General features: G+C 45.5%; 1 protein-coding gene across 1 annotated transcript in view; it reads left to right on the plus strand.

The window, feature by feature from the left end:
• Nucleotides 1–19413, plus strand: part of LOC144752573 (DNA nucleotidylexotransferase-like) — a 418512-nt gene that overhangs the window by 17434 nt on the left and 381665 nt on the right. Inside the window, exon 2 of the mRNA XM_078640461.1 lies at nucleotides 1771–1873. Within this exon, the coding sequence (XP_078496587.1) occupies nucleotides 1771–1873 (103 nt within the window). The remainder of the gene's footprint in view (nucleotides 1–1770; nucleotides 1874–19413) is intronic.

The raw sequence follows: 19413 nt of genomic DNA on the forward strand, positions 1-19413 counted from the left end.
TGGCTGGCCCTCCCAGGTATGGTGGCCTGCGGGGCTCAGCAGACCTCCATGTCCGCGACTGCTTTTAAATAAAGCAGTGTTTTTTTTAAATGCAGCCAGTTTTCCTCAAAGAAAAACGTGATGCATTTAAAACAAATTAAACATTTTTGTTTCATTTTTTAAGGACAGGTTGTGGTCCCTGGGACCACAGCCTGCCCCTAAAAAACTATTTTCTCCTGCATTCGCAATGGGTCCCCTGGGGATCCCATATCATTTGCTAGTGGTTTACCACCCTCTGGAAGAGGGCAGTATATTGTGACTGTTTTGCGACTGCAATTGCGGTTGCAAAACATTCTTACATAGGCCTCTGAATCGCTATTAGGAAGGGACGACCTTGGATCGCCCCTTCCTAATAGCAATTCGCAATTCCTATTTCGTGAGTCGCAAAACAATGGTGATTCGCTAAATAGGGATTGCACAAGGCCCTGTTAGATTTTGCATGCGCAAACGGGTCGCAAACTCGTTTGCGCATGCAAAATAGGGTCATACATCTGACCCTTAAATCCTGGAGAAGGTTAATGGAGTGCAGAATGTTTTCCTGATAAAAGTCAGTGAGCTAGGGCCCTGAAGAAGTGTCTCGTAGGAGACTAAACGCATTGGCTACATTGTGGAAATTATTTTTATGAAGATTTGAATAAAGAAACTCCTCTAAAAGAAAGAAACACGTGAATAGTGTTTATACATCCTGTGTCTTGATAGATATACATCATATAGCTATAAGTGATAAATTGTGTGTACTGATCATTCTTAAGTAACTGTCATATTGGGCATTGCTCCTGTGAGGAAGATTAGAAGTCTGTTCTTCCAGATCTTGGGCACCAGACGAATGTGACCAAAATCACTATATGTGACAGGTGCGATTTCCCTTGCCTCAGTCTTATGATTTGTAAATCAAACAATAAAGTTGATAGTACTAGCATATGCCTAGTAAAAAAAGAATCCAGGATACACTTGTACTCTTTCATATTATTTAACTTTTTGGAGTTTACCTATTTCGGTTTTCTAATAATATTCCCTTACAGCCACATTTGTTATTTCTTCTCAGTTGTCTTTTAAAGAATGTGAGCAATGCACAGGCATTGTAAAGTGTTCAGTTGCTGCAATATTTGTACTGCTGTTACAGGGATGTGTGAAGTTTGTGTAAATTGCTTTTGTTTAATTACAGGACATTTCCCAAAAATTGCACAACATTTTGAATAATTATGTGAAACGCAAATCCTGCATTTACCATTTACCGCCCTCTCATCCATTTTGTACACAGAGACGTGTTTGCATTAAAAAAAAAATATAGCGAAAAAATCAAGTGCCATGAAGATCAGCTGCTTGAGTTCTGATTGTTTGCAAATCCGTTCATATGTGTATTATTTTTATGCAAATCCGGCATAAGAGTGCGACACGGCATTAATTTGGGAATTTAGCTCAGTAATCATAACGCAAAATTCCGGAAATTACGCAAATTATGCAGAAGTAGTTTACATTTCGCCAGGGCCTACCTGTGATTTCATCAGGTATTGTCAGAAAAGTAATCCATAGCATAACTGACTGGTCTTGTGCTTACATTTGAGAGCATAGCATGAGATGTAAACTCAATGTGTATATTTTAAAATAAATAGACAGGTTGACAGACGGAGAGATGAATGGATGGAAAGATAATAGGTACATAGAGACCACTATACCATTATAAACGATCACTTCTATTTACATGTTTTATTTTTCTGTTGCACTTCTTAGAGGAAAGAAAACAGGACATGATGTTGACGTGCTGATTACTAGTCCTAGTCAAGGAAAAGAAAAAGCAGTGCTGCACAAAGTAATCAGCCTTTGGAAGCAGCAGGTACGACGCAGAAATATGTACTGCATTTATTTCTGTTTACTGTGTGTGCATAATACGTTCAAGAAATTACATTTCCTGTGCTTCTATAATTTCAGAAGTGTAATAAAAATGTCAGCAAGTACAATGAAATGCCATAAAGATATATGTTCTGGACCTCTAATAGCCTATCTGCACACGTGTAACAAGCGCACAGGATATGGACAGTGTATTAAACAAAGGGGATGAATGTTGGCAAATCAATCTGTATCTCAACATCCTGTCGGTCTCTTGAAAGGGCACTGCACAGAAGAAACTACGAGTTTTGCAAGGGCCCTGTAGCTCTACAAAATAGTAATAGTAGCAGTAGTAGTAATACTAAGAATTAGAATACGATTAGAAATAATACAACTACTTCTATTTGGCCCATATTAACTTGTTCTTTCCTATATCTTTACATGGATTTTTAAAATGTGAACTCACTGGTTTGGGTAGCTTGGCTCTGAATAGCATGTGTTTACTGTTACTAATTCAATGACACTCATTGTATCAGTCTCAGGAGGATGAAAGGTGAAGTGCACATGCCGGGAATTGAATCTGTGATCAAACGCAGACTCCTATAGTAATTTCATTAGAAATGGGCAAGACGAATTTTAAATCTAATTAACAAGGGACTGGAAAGTTGTGGAAAAGCTGAGCATGTGCAGATGTTTTTTGCCTAAGTTTTAGCAGCACCTTTTTGCACTGTAAACACATACATACATCATGGAATGGGAGTATCTTTACATCTGGTGTTAGATAATACCTTTTGATTGTACTATGTTCTTTAAGGGCTTCCGACAGTAATGCTCGGTCTGTAGTTGTTTAATTCATATTTTTTGTCTGCCCGGCTATGGCATACAACAATAGGTCAGTTCACTTCAGAAATTGGTTACCTTTACTGTAATTGACAGTATTCTGCGTTTCTACAAGAAGCACATATGATATGCACGCTATGTAGTTCACTTCTGTGCAAGGGACATCAGTTGCAATGACGGCATTTTAGGCCATAAAACGTATTTTTGCTTTTACCCAATTTTTGTTTGTATTAGTGATGGCTCGACAGCTCCTCCAACAATAACGTTTTGCAAACATGAACAAAGAAGCATGGAAAAAGCCAAAAGGCTGGCTCCCAACACCGCACCTATTGGCTTGGCCAACGCTTGGTTTATGTGTACTCAGTAGCGGCCAGAAATGTAGGCAGGGAGAGGGGCAGGCGGGCTACACACACACACACATATGCACTCCCTCATTCATTCATTCATTAATCTTTATTCGGTTTAGAAAACCATAAAGGATACAAAATAAAAACAGTTTATACATAGTGATAAACACAGTTTTAATAATCTTTCCTTGATTCGCAATTGGACAATTGTATTTAATACATTTTTGCTTTCAGAATATAAAACCAGTTACTCGATAAATCAGATAAAATACAATAAAAATGCTAAGCTTACTATCCAGTATATTTAAAACATAGAGTGAAATGTAAGTTACGGGCAGAGGTTTCATAAGGTGCAAATGCTAGGAAAGTACATTTAAATATTTAGAGCTTTCTACATAGATTCTAGACAAGGGATATAGTGCAAATGCTATAAAACTGCATATAGGTACTTAAGCAGTACATAATGGGCCCCATTAGGATGGTGGGCGGACTTTGCCCGCCCGTCATCCTCGTGGTAATAGGGACCGCCGCCTTAAGGGCGGGGGTCCCGTCTCCAGCATTAGGATGCGCCCGCCACAGTGGCGAGTGGGAAAACGAGTGTGGATGTCGGGCAGATTGCCCCCGCCAGGTTGGCGGTGGCTACCGCCAGCCTGGCGGGGGCAATCTGCCCGACATCGTAATGGGCCCCTTAGTGTGCAAAAGGTGCATATGAGTATCCGAAGTTTCTGCACAGGTTTTGGGCAAAGAATAAAGTGCAAATTCAAAAGATTTGAATATAAGTATATAAAGTAGCACATGTAGTTTTGCAACATTAAAATGGCATGCCTTTTTCTTTCCTTAATAAATTGACAACAAACAAGTATCTTCTAACACTAAAAATAATTTTCTGTGAAGTATCAGTTTTTAGGACTCTCGTCGCATCAGAACAAGACCTTATCCCCATGTTCTGACAAATGGGCTTGATCCATTTTCACCTTCGGATGGCGTATACTGGGCAGAAAAATAGTATATGGGGATCGTTTTCTGGTACTTTAGGTTGACATAAGGGACAGTAGTCATCATTGTCAACACCATTTTTTCGACCCCATTTCACTATGTTAGATTTGCAAAACACCATAGCGAAACTTCATGTACAAAGATTTTGCCAACTGAGGTTGGACTTCAATCAGATACTGCGCAAAAAACGGAAGTGGTTTTGTAAGGAGGAACTGAGATGTCAACCTACCAATATCTGAACTATGGGAGATACTATTTTGCATATATGCCCAAAATGTAGTTTTCAAGATTTTTTTTGAGGATGGTGTCAATAAAGTGGGCACTTCCCAATAATGGTTCAACCCAAATTTGCAAAACCATGTGTGCACATGCTTGGCCCACAGAAGGCTAGCACACTGATCAAACCTTAAGATCTCTTCTAGCCCTTCTTTATAACTTACAAGCTCTACAGTGGTCCACAAATGCACCCAGAATAACAACGGTCTCAATATAGCCTGGTGGTCAATGCGCTTTATATTCAAATCTATGGTAATAGAGATCATTCATGTGCGTACTGGAAGACTTAACAGCATCCTAAAAAATGTGTTTTCTTTCCCTGCAAACGTGTTCCTGCAGGTAACCCCCCAAAGTTCTGCACCATAAAGTGTTGCGGATTGTGCCCTGTATTTGTACACTTCAAGTGCAGGAGACACTGCCTTGTTAATACTGTTCTGATGTTTTCTTAATATTGGCGAGGAATTTTGAAACAGAATAGTCTTACTTTTCTGCAGATGCGTGTGCCATGCCCCTTTAGTGTCAAGTGTGATAACTAAGTAATTAAAATTCGGCACATATTCTAGCTTCTGTTTTTGGACAGTAATGTGCTTCTTGAATGGTTTGTGTGGTCTGACTGCCATATATTTTGTTTTGCTACAATTTATTTTGAGGCCCTTTGAGTTACAATAGTCACTAAATAACTCTAATAGATTTTGAAGTCCCTTCGGAGTTTGTGACAATAGAATAGTATCATCTGCAAATAAAAGAGCCGGTACTGACACCCCTCCTAACTTCGGTGAATCATGTCTGCACCCCAAGAGATATTTCGGGGCATCATTTACTTATAGTGAGAAGAGGGTGGGTGCCTGCACACAGCCCTGACCTACACCCCTCCTTATAGGGATTGCCTCTGTGAGTTCTCCCCTCGGTCTCCATCTAACATTTGCGCAGTTATCTTCATGTAATCTCGTTATCTGTACAAGGAGATCCTCGTGTACACCTTGATTTTTTAGATAGCTCCAAGCAGATCTCTGGGGATAAGGTCAAAGGTGGCCTTCAAATCTATAAAAGCTAAGTACAAGCGGTCTTTCTTTCAAATAGTGTATTTCCATCCCATGCAGAGGAGTCTGAAGGCCTGACCAATTGTGCTGCTTCTAGCTATAAACCCAGCCTGGTACTGAAATAGAATGTTATTTCCCTCTATCCAGTCATTTAGTTTTGATAAGATCTTTTGTAGGGTATCAATTAGGCTTATAGGTAGGCCTGGGTGGTAAATTCCGTTCCACTCTTGGAATTTGAGTAATTTTGCGTTCCGCGGAGAACGCAAAATTGCCTAAAATTCCACACCCGCTGCTTCGCGGAATTTTTTGCTTGTTCACGTCCTCAAAATGCGTGTTTGCAAGATATTTTCCCCCGAGCACGCAAACAGCGATCGCGAACAGGAAAAAAGCATTGCAAACAAGCAATTCTGCATGTTCGCAGAATTTTTGCGTGTTCGCAGAGGTTTTTTATCGTTTTGCGGAGCTTTGTGTAGCGTGACTACACAAATTCCACCCACCCCTACTTATAGGGCGATAATTTGCAGGTTCTTGACGATCTCCCTTTTTAAAAATTGGGATCATTTCTGCCCCTTTCAAAGACTCTAGTAATGGGGCACTTGCCACTACGGAAAAACCAAAGGTGGTGATGGACGGAGCGTTGACAATACAAACACTCACCCCCAGTCAACTACAACATTACAGAGAAGATTGATGTACGGCCTCCAAACAGCTTTATCATGTTTCAGCAGGTTGCCTGGTATTTTATCGGGCCCAGGAACTATCCCGGGCGAACTGCATCAATAGCTGCCAACGTTTTCTCTGTACTAAAGTATGGGGTGTAAGTTTGTCCCATTTTGGAGATTGCTAGGGGGTTTGTTGCGTTCCTTTGCTAGTTGTTTATTGGTTTGGTTGTAATCTCTGAATATAGTTTTGAAAAATGGTGGACCAAGTACCTGAGTCCAAGAAGAGATCCATACTACTTCTCCCCATTTTATTACTCTTGGCTATCAATCTCCTGAAGCCTGCGTGGTCCTTAATTTTGGCTGCGATAACCAGTTCGGTCCAAACGCTATCATCCCAGTCTCTCTTTGTTAGCATTAGTAATTTTTTGTACTTGGACCTTTTGTCTGTTAGTGCCTTAACATCATTAGATTTCGCTGCCAATATTAGCTCACTCTTTACTTCACGCACTCGCTATTATACCACTGATTAGCTTTGGGGTAAGTAGCTGCATTCCCCACCTCATTCTCTCTAGGAATTTTGCTCTGGACAATTTTTAATGTATCTGTCATTTTACAATGAATCTGCACTATAGGAATTTCTGGGATAAGCAGTTCAATGTAAGGGGAGATAACATCTGAAAAGGTGTGCTAAATCTTTAGCATAACTTCATCTATACCCACTATTGATGGCCCCATCAGGGTTCTATGGTTGTTACTAACTATAGGTCGAGTTGGAATTAGGTTATTATCATTATTTCTCAAATTTATAGGCTCAAAGAGGGAGCCTGCTAATGTTAAGCACAATAGGTAATGATGGCTATCGTCTCTGATTTCAACTTTTAGATCATGCATATTAGGCCAGAAGTTAGGAGTTACCATTATATAATCAATACTACTCTTAGTAGTTCCCCTATTAAATGTAGGGACACTCAATCTGTCTGATGGCAGCCTTCCCTTTCAGGTCCTAAGTCCCTGCCCTGAAACTAATCAAATAAGTTGTGAGACTGCAACTGTACAGGGCACTGTAGGGCCAGCCTCCAGAGAAGGAATATTGTTTGCCATAGCCTCCTCTTTAAAAATATTGTCCAAACCCACTACCAGTTCAAATTTACAGTTAAAGTCTCCCCACACAATTATCATTGCCCTAGACTCAATTGTACATAAAAACCTGTCTAACAGCTCTAACCCTGTAGATTCCGTACTGAATGGACTTGGTTTATTGTAAATATTTATTATATAGATCTCAGCTTTGTCATGTGTTAATACCTTTATCCCCAGTATATCTTGTGATGGAAATTCCAGGTGAGATGTTTCAACCTTTAAGGTGATTTTTACCCATTAGAAAAGACCACCCCAAGGTCTGCCTCTTACTGACGGGGCGACACTAATACTAAATGTGTTATACCCAAGCTTGTGAGGAGTTTCCAATGCCCAAGTTTATTGCAACAAGCAGATTTCGCTATGGTTAATATACTCCTGCCATTCACAGTCTATACATTTTTGTTTCAACCCTGCTATGTTCCATGATGTCAAATGCATTTCTGTTGGCTGTGTCGGTTCACTCCAAAGTTGGGAGCTGTTTGGGACATGATTTGCTCCTCTTTCTTCCCTATCTACTTGAATAGCATGTTGCTTAATGCTGAGGACAATTGGGAATAGATCTTCATTAGGTAAGTCAAGTGGCCCAACACTGTGCTCGAGTGTGAGAGACAGCATTGGCTGTCAATCGACTGCCTCCAAGTTTTTATGCGAAGGATTGAGATTAGGTAGTAGTCTGGGGTTGGCAGATTCTTAATGGCTCCCTTCTGTTGTGCCACGGGGTTGTATAGTCTAAATCTCACCAGGCTGCTAGAAAATGGTCCTGTTCTCAAATCGAGCGCTACTAACCAATCAACTATGTTTTTTTAAATTAGTGTAAGGAGTATGGTATCAAGGGCTGACTTTTTCCCTAGTTAAACGCTCCCCCTCCAGTAAATCTGAATGTATTACAGATAGGCAGTCGCGCTTATGTCGGATCCAGTGCATTACTTAGTTTTTCAGCGACTCTTCATCCTCCCTATATGAAGAGAGGGAAGTTTGCCATAAACCCTTTCCAGCCCATTTGTTTGGGCTATACGTTTTCCTATATGTGGTGAAGGTCTGCCTGTGCTCTGTATGGCTAATAATTGGGTATCTCATGTGCTGTGTAGCATGCTGCTCCTGCTCCCATGCAGTACCGTCCCTGCCCATTCTGCACCTGTTGGTAGATTCCCCACTATTTGTGTTAGGTTGGATATTTTTCTAGATGCTAACCTTCTGCGCTCCCCCTAGCCACTTATTCCCGCTCTCAAGTCTTGCTCTTCCATAGCTATGGTTCGTTCTATAGTCCCATCCATACTGGTCCTTAATGTTTTTGCATAATGTGTCTGATCTTGAGCCCTCTGGTTGTGTATCAGTTCTTATATCATTTCCAGGGTCCTCCAATTTTTTATCACCTTTTTTTAAGTTGTTAATTACAGGAGCTCTGGAGTCAATCTGGCTCCTCTTGCGACATACACAGGGTTCGTCTAGAGCAAATTCCCTAACTCTACCATTATAACTAGATAGGTTACCTATTATTAACTTTAAGTTGGCGACCTCTTTTGTTAGTATATCTAATTTCTGAACGAGGTCTACTATTAATTGTGTGCTTGCATTAATTTGTGAACTATTGACCTGTATTGCTGGCACTTTTGGCGGGATATGTGTTTCGCTAACTTTTGCTTGTATATTATCTTGTTGTTGTGCCTGCATGTTTATATTAGGTAACTGCATGGGTATTTCCATAGTGTCAATATCTGGCACTTTTTCCAAGGCTAGGGGGGAATACCTGTTAGAACAAGCTATAGGTGTCAGGGACTCTTTACCTCTCTCAGCTCTGTTTGGCACAACTGATGCACAAGTCTTCCAGCTCCTGAAGGGCATCATGTTCACTTTGGTTCTGGAGCATGTGTTGGGGCATGTGTTGGGGGGAAAGGGTATCTGGTGTACGTAGCAGGGGTTTGATTGTCACTATTGTCAGGCCCTTTGTTGTAAGGCTCTCTACTTGAGAGCCTGGAGGACATTTAGTATAAAAGGCAGTGATTTTTCCTTTGCTCTTATTAATTGATTGCATTTGTTGTTTAGTGTTGATTCCACCTCTTCAATCAGGTTGTCTTTCTTCAAGAGAACAATTTTCGGCTGCGCTCTTTCTTATTTTTGAATATTTGCCTTTAGCTATGCCCTCAGGGGCCTTCCGCTTGCCCATTAAAACAACCAAATTTATATGTTTTGGGGCTAAAGGGGGCAACCTTATCCCAATAATGCACCAACACAATTTACCCTTAAAAGATTCTCCCTATTCCTTAATGTTAAAAGTAAACTGGTACAGAGCTCCACCAAGTAGGGGAGGAACAATTAGCAGTAAGACACAGAAAGGAAGAGAAAAGGAATAAAAAAGGGAGGCCTTTGCTGAACCTCAGCTGTATTAGTCTTCACCAACAAATCACTCCCCGACCTAATAATCCTCTGTACACAGTTCACCCCACAAATATAACGTCTGAGTAACAAGTTGTTATGTCTCTTTGCAGGGCGGTGGTGGCAACTGCTGCGAAGCCTGCTGGGGCTTTTGGTCCTAGCTGGCTGCCCCCTCCTCCCAAAACGGACTCCAGCGCTGCAGGCCCAGCCACAGGTTTTATGTGCCTCCGGGCGCAGGACAGTGTCAGCAATGGCTGCGAAGGCTGCTGGGGCTTGTGGTCCTGGCTGGCTGCCGCGCACTCACTCACACCCATGCATTCACAAACGCACACACATAAACACACTCATTGACCAAACACACACTAACAACAAATTCATACATTTATACATACATGAACGCATGGACCAAACAATCAAAAACATAATACTTGCCTGCCCTGTGGCTCCGAAGAGAAAAGCCTCGGAGTTCCCAGGGGGGTTGGGACTTCTGCCTTCTCTCATTGGCTGACCTTAGGTCCGGAGTCCATGGGCCAGTAGTGGGCAGGTCCCGATGATGGTCTTGACACATGGGTTGCCACGTTCAAGTCTCTGTGGGGCAGCCCCAACTTCTTAGAGCCTGGTGTAGGCAGCCCCTCCTGGCTTAAGGGGGTGTCCCGGTATCCACTAGCAAGTGGGCAGTCTTCACTGCACATCCACCTAAGGCCCGCACAGATCTTGGCAATTTGTCTGCAGCAGTTACTTCCACTGAAGCCTCTCCTGGCATAAGGGGTAGTGCAATGAGACGGTAGAGACTTCACGCTCCCCGCACAGCACTGACTTCATGGCTGATTTCACAGCAAACCTCTCATGTCATACGCGGGACTGATGTTATCCTGCACACTAGAAACGACCTGATTAGTGCATAGTGGTCTCCTCACACCTTGTCCAGGTAGTCCTCTTGGCAGGGTTCCCCTCTGGACCTTGCTCCCTCCACACTGATCTTAGCAAGCAGGCAGGCAGGCGCCGGTGTTCCAGAGAAGGTGATCTTTTTTGCCTTGGGTGGTGTCTCTTCACGCAGCAGGGGAACCAGCAGACCTTGGCACCCAATACTGGCCACAGACAGAAGTCTTGCAGAGCTACCCCTCCTCACACAGCCAACCTTACCAGAAGACCAAGTCATAAAGTCCATTTCCAGACACCAAATGTGATTTAGGGTCTGTGTCTTTGAAGTGTTATGTAGGGGATCTACTTATTTTGAAGTGTATACTTTTTCTCTCTGTCTTGAAAGTCTGCCTGTCACATCAGGAGAGAATCCGAAGCTGTTATTCCCAGAAAACCGGCCATGAGAGTGACTAGATTTCCCCCCCTGGATGTCAGCTACAGTGATATGTGCTTCAAAGGGTTAATCCTAGCCCTGATCCCTACTCTTTATGATTTCCTTATCAGCCTCATCACCTTCCTGAGATGTGACCAGGCCCTTTCCTTGTGATATCTCACTAAATATAAGAGCAACATTTGAAGTGTTCACTCTTCATGTATTGTACTTCTTGCAAGCACGCATACACCCAGTGCATGCTTTTACTGCACATGCACTGCACAGCACTACCTCTCTCAAGCAATGTATTCCTCTCTGGGTTACACACCCAGCACACACACTCACCATGCATGAACTGCACAGCACTGCTTTATCCCTGTATTTGACTGTTCTCAGGCACGCATATGTTCAGTGCAGAGTTACCACTCCTGTGCTATGTAGCACTTTGCATCCAACTGATGTAGGCCAAAAGTGAGTAAGGCACATAGCAGTGGAACTTCACTCCTATTGATCACTACATGTTATGCTGCCACCAATGCATTTGCACTGCTTTACTCCTTGGAGAGGCAGGAGCCTTCCACCACTATGAGGGTAGCATTTCGGGTTCCCCTCCCGGTCCAACAAGACTGCAATCTGTGAGACCAACTTGTGCCATGGTGCACACACGTAATCTGTGTTTGCCTATGACAACAAAAGTCAGCATTACGGATCCCGACAACATTAAATTTGGGCACTCGGGGCAGGGGCACACCTCCATTACCATGCCGAGGTATTTTATGTCCCAACAGATACCCCTCCCACATCAGAAAACCCCAAACCAGCTCCTAACCAGCAGAGGTTTGGGAATCTGGCTGGTAAAATAAGGGGAAAGGTTCATCACCATTCCTGTGGCTCAATCCAGCTCCACCACAGATTCTAACCTTGTAAAGAAAATGACCATCTCAACAACTTGAAATTCTCTCTCTTCATAGACAACAACAATTTCAGTGGCCTATGATTCGTTTGCACCACAAACTAATGTCAGTCTAATATGCGTGAAATGTATGCAAAGCACCCACAATGGCAAAGCACTCCTTCTCAATAGCCACTCAGTTCTGCTGTCTCAGTAGTAGTCTCCTACGAATAAAGGCTATCGGATGCTCTCTACCTTTGTCATCGAGTTGAGGCAACAGCACTCCAACTCCTTTGTCAGAGGCATCCGTCTGTACAATGAAAGGCTGACTGTAGTCAGGTGCTCACAGTACAAGTGCAGTGCATAGTGCCTTCTTCAGTTCCTCAAAGGCTGACACTCTGCAGTCCATATTACCTTCCTCGCTGCTTCTTAGTTGTCAAAACAATCAATGAAGCAACTGTATTTCTATAGGTAGCCGCAAAGCTCCTCTAATACCCGGTAAGTCCTAAAAAGGTCCTCACTTTAGTCTGGGTAGTAGGCACTTCCCACTCCATCAAAGACTGAATCTTTGCATCCAACTTGTGGTTCTTCTTCCGGTTCCCCACCTCATGGCCAAGGTAAACTACAGATGACTGCCCCACCTGACACTTAAATGACCTGAGGGTCAGTTTTGCCTCCTGTATGGTAACCAACACCTGTCCTAGGTGCTTCAGGTGGCCCTTCCATGAATTGCTGAACACCGCATAACATCCAGGTAAGCCACAGAGAACTTTTCCAGCCCTGCAAGAACATGGTTCACCAGATGCTGAAAAGTAGCAGGAGAATTCTTCAACCCAAAAGGCATCACCTTAAACTGATATATCTCCTCCAGTTAGCACATTGGTTGTATATATTCTTAGAGCCATATGATCAATAAAAGCAAACATATATGCAAGTAGTCAGCAACTTAAAAATTAGATTAATTCCTGACAGTATTCCCCCTTACCACTAGTTTATCCTTCCCCTTAGTTCAATAATCTTCCCCACAGTTTCTCAGACCCTTGCAATCTATTGTTTCCCTTTGTTGTATTCTTCAATTTCAAGTATTTAGCAGTGGCGGCTGGCAAAGGTAAGGGCAGTGGTGGGGTGGGCGGTGTCAGGGAAGTCGACATACAATAGGATATGTTAAATAACATGTTGTTTTTCAAATAAAACCACTTACTTTGCTCTCGCCGCAACGCCAACTCGATGATGAGGCAAGCGCAAGGTTAATGGGTTTATTTTATTTTTTTATTTAATTTAGCTTATCCTGTCATATGTGAAATTCCCCGACATCCGCCCTGCCCCACCGCACCACCCTTACCTGTGCGGGCCATGACTGGTATTTAGTCAGTTCAGGTTCCCCATTAGAATAACTCAACAGCCTTCTAGGTGAACACTTACGGAAAGCGGAGGTGAAATTAGTGGAATTGTCCGTAAGATCAAAAGTGTCTCAAAGTTGAGGCATCTTTTTAGGTATAAGGATGGTCTATCTACAGTTATATTGAGTCCCAAATATTAATATGTATTCTTTTAGGCACATGTCAGAAGCAGTGTCCAAAAAACTCAAATCTGTCTATTTAATTATTAACCATGTGTTAGAACCGGGGTCTCTAGTTGGCAGGGGTATGCACCCTAGTCCAAGTAGGGACCACCGCTTCCGACCTGGTAGCTTGGCGCAGAGCAGCAAAGACGTTACTTCAGAGGCAATGTGTAAAGTATTTGTGCAACACACAATGGCGATGACACAGTAAAAACACTCACAAAAGGAACACCACACCAGTTTTGTATAAGAATAAGAATTTCTTTATCTAAAAATTATGCGAGAACCAAAAGCAGGTAAATCCAGCTCCAGGCAAGATCAATAATAAAAAGGATTCCAGTTTCCAAGCAAGATCAATAATCAATAAGAATGAATCCAGTTCCCAGGCCTGATCAATAATAAAAAGGATTGTTCTGGGGGGGAGGGTCACAGGTGTTCTATGGGGTGTTCAAAGGTTGGGAGTTAATGGTTCTGGTGTGGGCTGGCAGGGTTTGGAGGGGGGACATTGAGGAGAAACGGCAATGGCGACGTTACCTGAATTGAAATGTATCACATGGAACGTACGTGGGCTGCATACCATGTCCAGGCGTCATAGGGTGCATGCATATTTGGTGCGACGCGGGATTCAGATTGCATTGCTCCAGGAGACCCATCTTACCAAACAAGAGTGTACTGCGCTGCAGAAGCGTTGGCGGGGCCAGGTGTTTGGTACAGCCTACTCAGCATTTGCTAGGGGGGTCTTGATATGGGTGAGAGCGGGGATTCCCTTCCAGGTCACGAGTCAGGCTATTGATCCAGAGGGCAGATATGTGGCGGTAGCAGGGAGACTGTATGGCCGAGAGGTTGTGCTCTGCAGTATTTATGCCCCGAACACGGACCAGTCCCGATTCTTCGACACACTATCAGGCGCATTAGCACATTATTTGGCGGGTACGGTAATCCTGGGGGGAGATTTCAATTTGATTACTGATGTCACATTGGATAGATCGCACCCACCATTAGTTGAGTCCCTGGTACGCAGAGTAGCGAGGCAGAGGGTGGATTGGCAGGACAGATGGGGGCTGATTGATATATGGCGTGGACACCACCCTGAGGATAGGGACTATTCTTTCTTTTCCGCACTCCATGAACTGCACGTTAGAATCGATACGATCTTATGCGGCCGCACGATAGCTTCTCTGGCGACACACTCAGAGTACCTGGCTAGGACCATTTCTGATCACAATCCCCAGCTGATATCTCTTCAATGGCAGCGGGTGAGGACCGCGATCCCCACTTGGAGATTGAACCTGGAAACGTTAGAAGATCAGGTTTTTAGCTCTGGGGTTCAGGAAGGTGTCGAACACTATTTCACTGTCAATAAAGGGACGGCATCTGCTAGAGGAATAGAATGGGATGCTTTCAAGGTGGTGGTGAGGGGGATATGCATTAGTAAACACTCTGGAGAAAGGACAGTGGTTCTGGCAGATGTCAAAAAAGCAGAGGAAGCACTGAGGAACAGGGAGAAGCAGAGGCCAGAGCAGAGGGCACTGCAAGCGCAGCTTTTAGAAGCTAAGGAATTAGTGGCGGCAGAGACGGAAAGATTGCGGTGCTATGATTACAGACAATACACGGCGAAGGTTCATGCTGAGGGGGATAAGGTAGGCACGCTGCTAGCAAGGCTGGTGAACCCAGTACCAAGGGGATGCCCGGTTTTGAGTGTGCGAACAGAGACGGGAGAGCCGGTTTCTTCCCAAACAACGATCCTCTCGCGCTTCTTGGATTACTACACGACCCTTTACCGGAGCCACCTGATGGCGGAGGCTGGGGACATAGAGGACTACCTGGCCGGGATTCAGTTCCCACAGCTGGACAAAGAGGATGCTGATACTCTGGGTCAGGCTATCACATTGGCTGAGGTTAGGGGGGCAATTAAGCAGATGGCGAGAAACAAGACACCAGGTGTGGACGGACTCCTGATAGAATTTTATGTCAAGTATATTGACACTTTGGCACCCCAATTGCAGGAGGTCTATAACGAGGCGGCGGAGCAGGGCCACCTGCCCAGGTCCATGAGGGGGGCTCTGATCATCCCCCTGTTGAAACCTGGGAGAGAGAGCAGTGACGTGACCTCCTATAGACTGCTGTCCATGCTGACGGTGGACTATAAGCCGCACATTGGCCACGAGACTGCTGCCACATATGACGGCGCTAGTCCATGAGGACCAAGCTGGGTTTATTCCCACTAGGAATACCTCGACCAATATCCGCCGCCTCGTGAGAGTGTTAGGGAGCAACCTGAGTGTGGATGTGATGCCAGCCGTGTTGTCCATAGACATAGAAAAGGCGTTTGACAGTCTGGAATGGGAGTACCTAGATAGGGTGCTGGAGAAGTTCGGCCTAGGTGCTCAATTTAGAAGATGGACGAAAGTCCTGTACTCCTCAGCTACCGCCAGGGTGCGTCTGAGTTCAGTAATATCAGCCGAGTACCTGGTAAAGAGAGGATTGAGAAAGGGGTGCTCACTTTCACCCCTGTTATTCGCGCTGGCGATTGAGCCTCTGGCTATTCTGGCTAGGTCGGGGGTGGCATACGGAGGGCTCATGTGCTTAGGTATTCAGCAATATATTTCATTGTATGCCGACGATCTGTTGATGTTCATAGAGGACACATCTGTAGCGCTGCGGGGAGCAGTAGACATGCTTACAGAATTTGGGACGCTATCGGGCCTTAGAGTTAATTGGAACAAAAAGTGTATTTTCCCACTGCGAGCAGATATGCCCCAACCACCGCTGGTCGCGGGTATGGTATGGGAGCGGTCATGCTTCACCTATTTAGGAGTAAGGATCTATCATGGTGCCGATGACATGTTGGAAGGGAACATAGGATGCTGCATAAGAGCCCTGAGTAGCTGCATGGCGTTTTGGGCCACCCTCCCACTTTCAGTGGTTGGAAGAGTGGCGCTGCTCAAAATGGTGGCCTTGCCGCGACTGCTCTACTATTTCCGAATGCTGCCACTATGGATCCCGTCTAGGTTCTTTAGGGAACTACGAACGCTCACCATTGACTTTCTGTGGGGGCGCAGGAGAGGACGGGTGGCGCTGGACACGCTGCGGCGGCCGAAATCGGAAGGGGGAATGGCGGTTCCTGACTTCGAACTTTATTATCTGGCAGCGCAGCTACAGATCCTTACACAGAATGTCGCAAGAGAGTTTAGGGGCCCTATTCAGAATCGGGGGGCGGGGATATAAAGGCATGTCCTGTCATACATCGTCATGCAGCAACAACTTGATGTGAGGGACTTAACCCTGGAGGAAAAGACCCTGAGGTTGTGCTGGAATAAAAGCCAAAAGAGGGCAGGAGTGGCGCATCCATATGCACCTGAAATACCTCTGGGCATGCTGACAGTGTTACCACATGGGGGGGGATTGGTCCCCCCTCATGGAATGGGAGGAGATGGGGCTCCACATGATTGGTGACTTATATGCTGATGTCGAGTTATTGCCCTTTCGAGCAGTACAGGAACAATTCGGTCTTCCGAACGGAAGTTTCCTTTTGCATATTGCTGTGACGTCGGCGATAAGGAAACACTGGAAGACTGGGCAGTCGGAACCACCGACCACAATGGCCTGCCAATATGTGGTAATGGCGGCGGGAACGTTTAAGGCGGTCACTTGCCTGCATTCTCGAATGCTTCACGAGGGACTAGAACCCCTCACGGCCCTAAAACAAAAATGGGAGGAGAGTGTGGGGAAGCCCATACCGGATACGACATGGGGGCATATCCTGAGAAGGACATGGAAGGGGTGCAGGAACGCTCGATTTCAGCAGGTGCACTTCTTTATAGTGCATAGAGCTTACCTCACCCCGGGGAGGATTCGGAGGTATTTTCATGTAGAAGATACGGCGTGTCCTAGGTGCTTGCAGCCTGAGGTGGAGTTGGATCATATGTTATGGGACTGTCCGAAATTGGGGCCGTATTGGTCTGAGGTGGGGGCGCTTCTGAATGAAGTAACTGATAGGCAGGTGGACTACGACATGGCGACCTGTCTGTTGCTCTGGTTCCCTCACACGATGAAAACGAAAGTCACTAGTTAATTCATTGATCTAGGTCTTATCTTAGCCCAGAGGGAAATCACCTGGCATGGGTGGGGGAGGGGTAGTTAGGGGTCCTGCTGATGGTACAGGAGATGACTGACTACTGAGTGCCTAGTGTGAGGACATTTGAATGATGTGGCTGTTTAAAGTGTTCCCCTAATTAGGGATCGGCACACTGAGTTTGGCTCTTTATGTGACACGCATGTGAGGATGCTCGTTGGTTAAGGAGGGCTACTGCAGTACGATGGCAATGTTCACCCGCACTTATCATTTGCGCGGCGGGACAGAATATTTGTTGGGGTTAGGGATTGGGTAGATACAAAAAAACAGATCCTAGACCACCTTGCCGAGCAGATGTCATTGTTTCCTTTGCTATACCATTTTTTAATGCTTCCTAGCTGTCGCCGCCCAGCCTCCGGGATGTGGGCTAAATGGGTGTGTGATGCTTCCTCTACGATCTGAGTGTGATGTCTGTAGGGGGTGGGAGAGTCGGGCCAAATGATTGTATATTTTCTGAATCTGCAATAAAAACACAATTTACAAAAAAAATCAATAATAAAAACGATTCCAGTTTCCAAGCAAGATCAATAATCAATAAGAGTGAATCCAGTTCCCAGGCCTGATCAAATCACCAAATGCTCATGTGTGCCAAGGGCTCCTGCTGGTAATGTCTTTCTCTCAGTGTCCTTGGATGGCAAAAGTTCACTTGAGGTAGGTTCTAATGGCCAAAATTCACTGGGGTAAGGTTCTTAGGCCAAAGTTCCCTTGTAGCGTAATAAATGTGCATCTCATAGAAATGATGCTCCCAGCGTAGGAACTGCGGCTGCCCAGGCGCTGCTGGTAATGCAAAAAATGCCCCAGTGTCAATTACCAAGTAATTAAGCCCCCGTAGGCCGGTCAGTGAAGGACGGTTCCCAGCCAAGCACAAAGCTCACACTCAAGGTACCCGGCCAACCCGCACCCCGCTCCCTCGCAGCAGCCTGGTTGCACTGAGGCGTTACCTGGGGTGGTGGTTGCGGGCGCGGGTGCGAGGCTCCTCTCCCCCTGGGGCCTCGGGCTCAGCAGGCGCTGCACGGGTGGGGGCGCGGCAGCCCCTCCCGCTCTTGGTCGCGTCCCCGGTCTTTAGCGGCAGCACTCCCACCAAGGGAATCCCGGTTGCCAGGCGACGCCGGCGGGCGGGAACCAATCGCAGCGCGGCTTACCCCTGACGTTGGGGATGACGCGCCCTAGGCTCCCGAAGCTCCCGGGCCGCGGCGGAGATTACGGGGTGGCCAATATGAATATCCCTGAACTACCGGTGCTAGTACACATACAGCGCTTCTTCCCTCAGTCCGGGGGTCACGGCCACACAGCGCTCCTTTAGCACAGCGCTTAACAGTGCCTCCAAGTCCGGGGCAACGATGGAGCCTTCTGCCACACAGCGCTTTGCTTCTCAGCGCTACACAGCGCACTCCTGTCCCAGTGGTGGTGACCTCAGGGCCAGTTTCAGTCGGCTTGCGCCAGAAGCAGAGGCAATCACAGAGCCCTCGGTAGGATCACGGGGCAAGCAGTGCTGAGGGCAGGCACAGCGTTGCAGGGCAAATCTTGAGAGTGTTGTTGCTGTTCCAAAGGGCAGTCTTTAAAATGCTGTGGTACAAGGACAGATAGTTTCCTTTAGCTTAAAAAGGGTGCAGTCCCAAAAAGGCAATCTTTAAAAGGTTGAAGACTCTTTAAAATGGGGTTCAAAGAAAAGTAGTTCCTTTGGGATTTTGTGGAGACACTCTGGTGGTGATGTTGCAGTCTCCCATGCAAGGCAGGATCAGCAGACAGTAGGGCAGCTCAGCAGGTTGTGGGGCAGCTGTTCCTTGGAGCAGTCAGCCTCCTTCCCAGTGGCAATCCTCTTGCGCAGCAGTCCTCACTCCAGCAGGGATTCTTCCCGGTCCAGCAGTGTAACAAGAATGTGAGGCCAGGACCCTCCCTTATATATTCTACAGTCCAGGGGCTAGAAAGTGATGGAAGACTCTGGAAGGGTCTGGGGGCAGGGGCTTCTGGAAGAGTCCGGGGAGTTCTGG

This window comes from Lissotriton helveticus, chromosome 5_1, assembly GCF_964261635.1.
Source record: "Lissotriton helveticus chromosome 5_1, aLisHel1.1, whole genome shotgun sequence".
In the NCBI taxonomy this organism is placed as follows: Eukaryota; Metazoa; Chordata; class Amphibia; order Caudata; family Salamandridae; genus Lissotriton; species Lissotriton helveticus.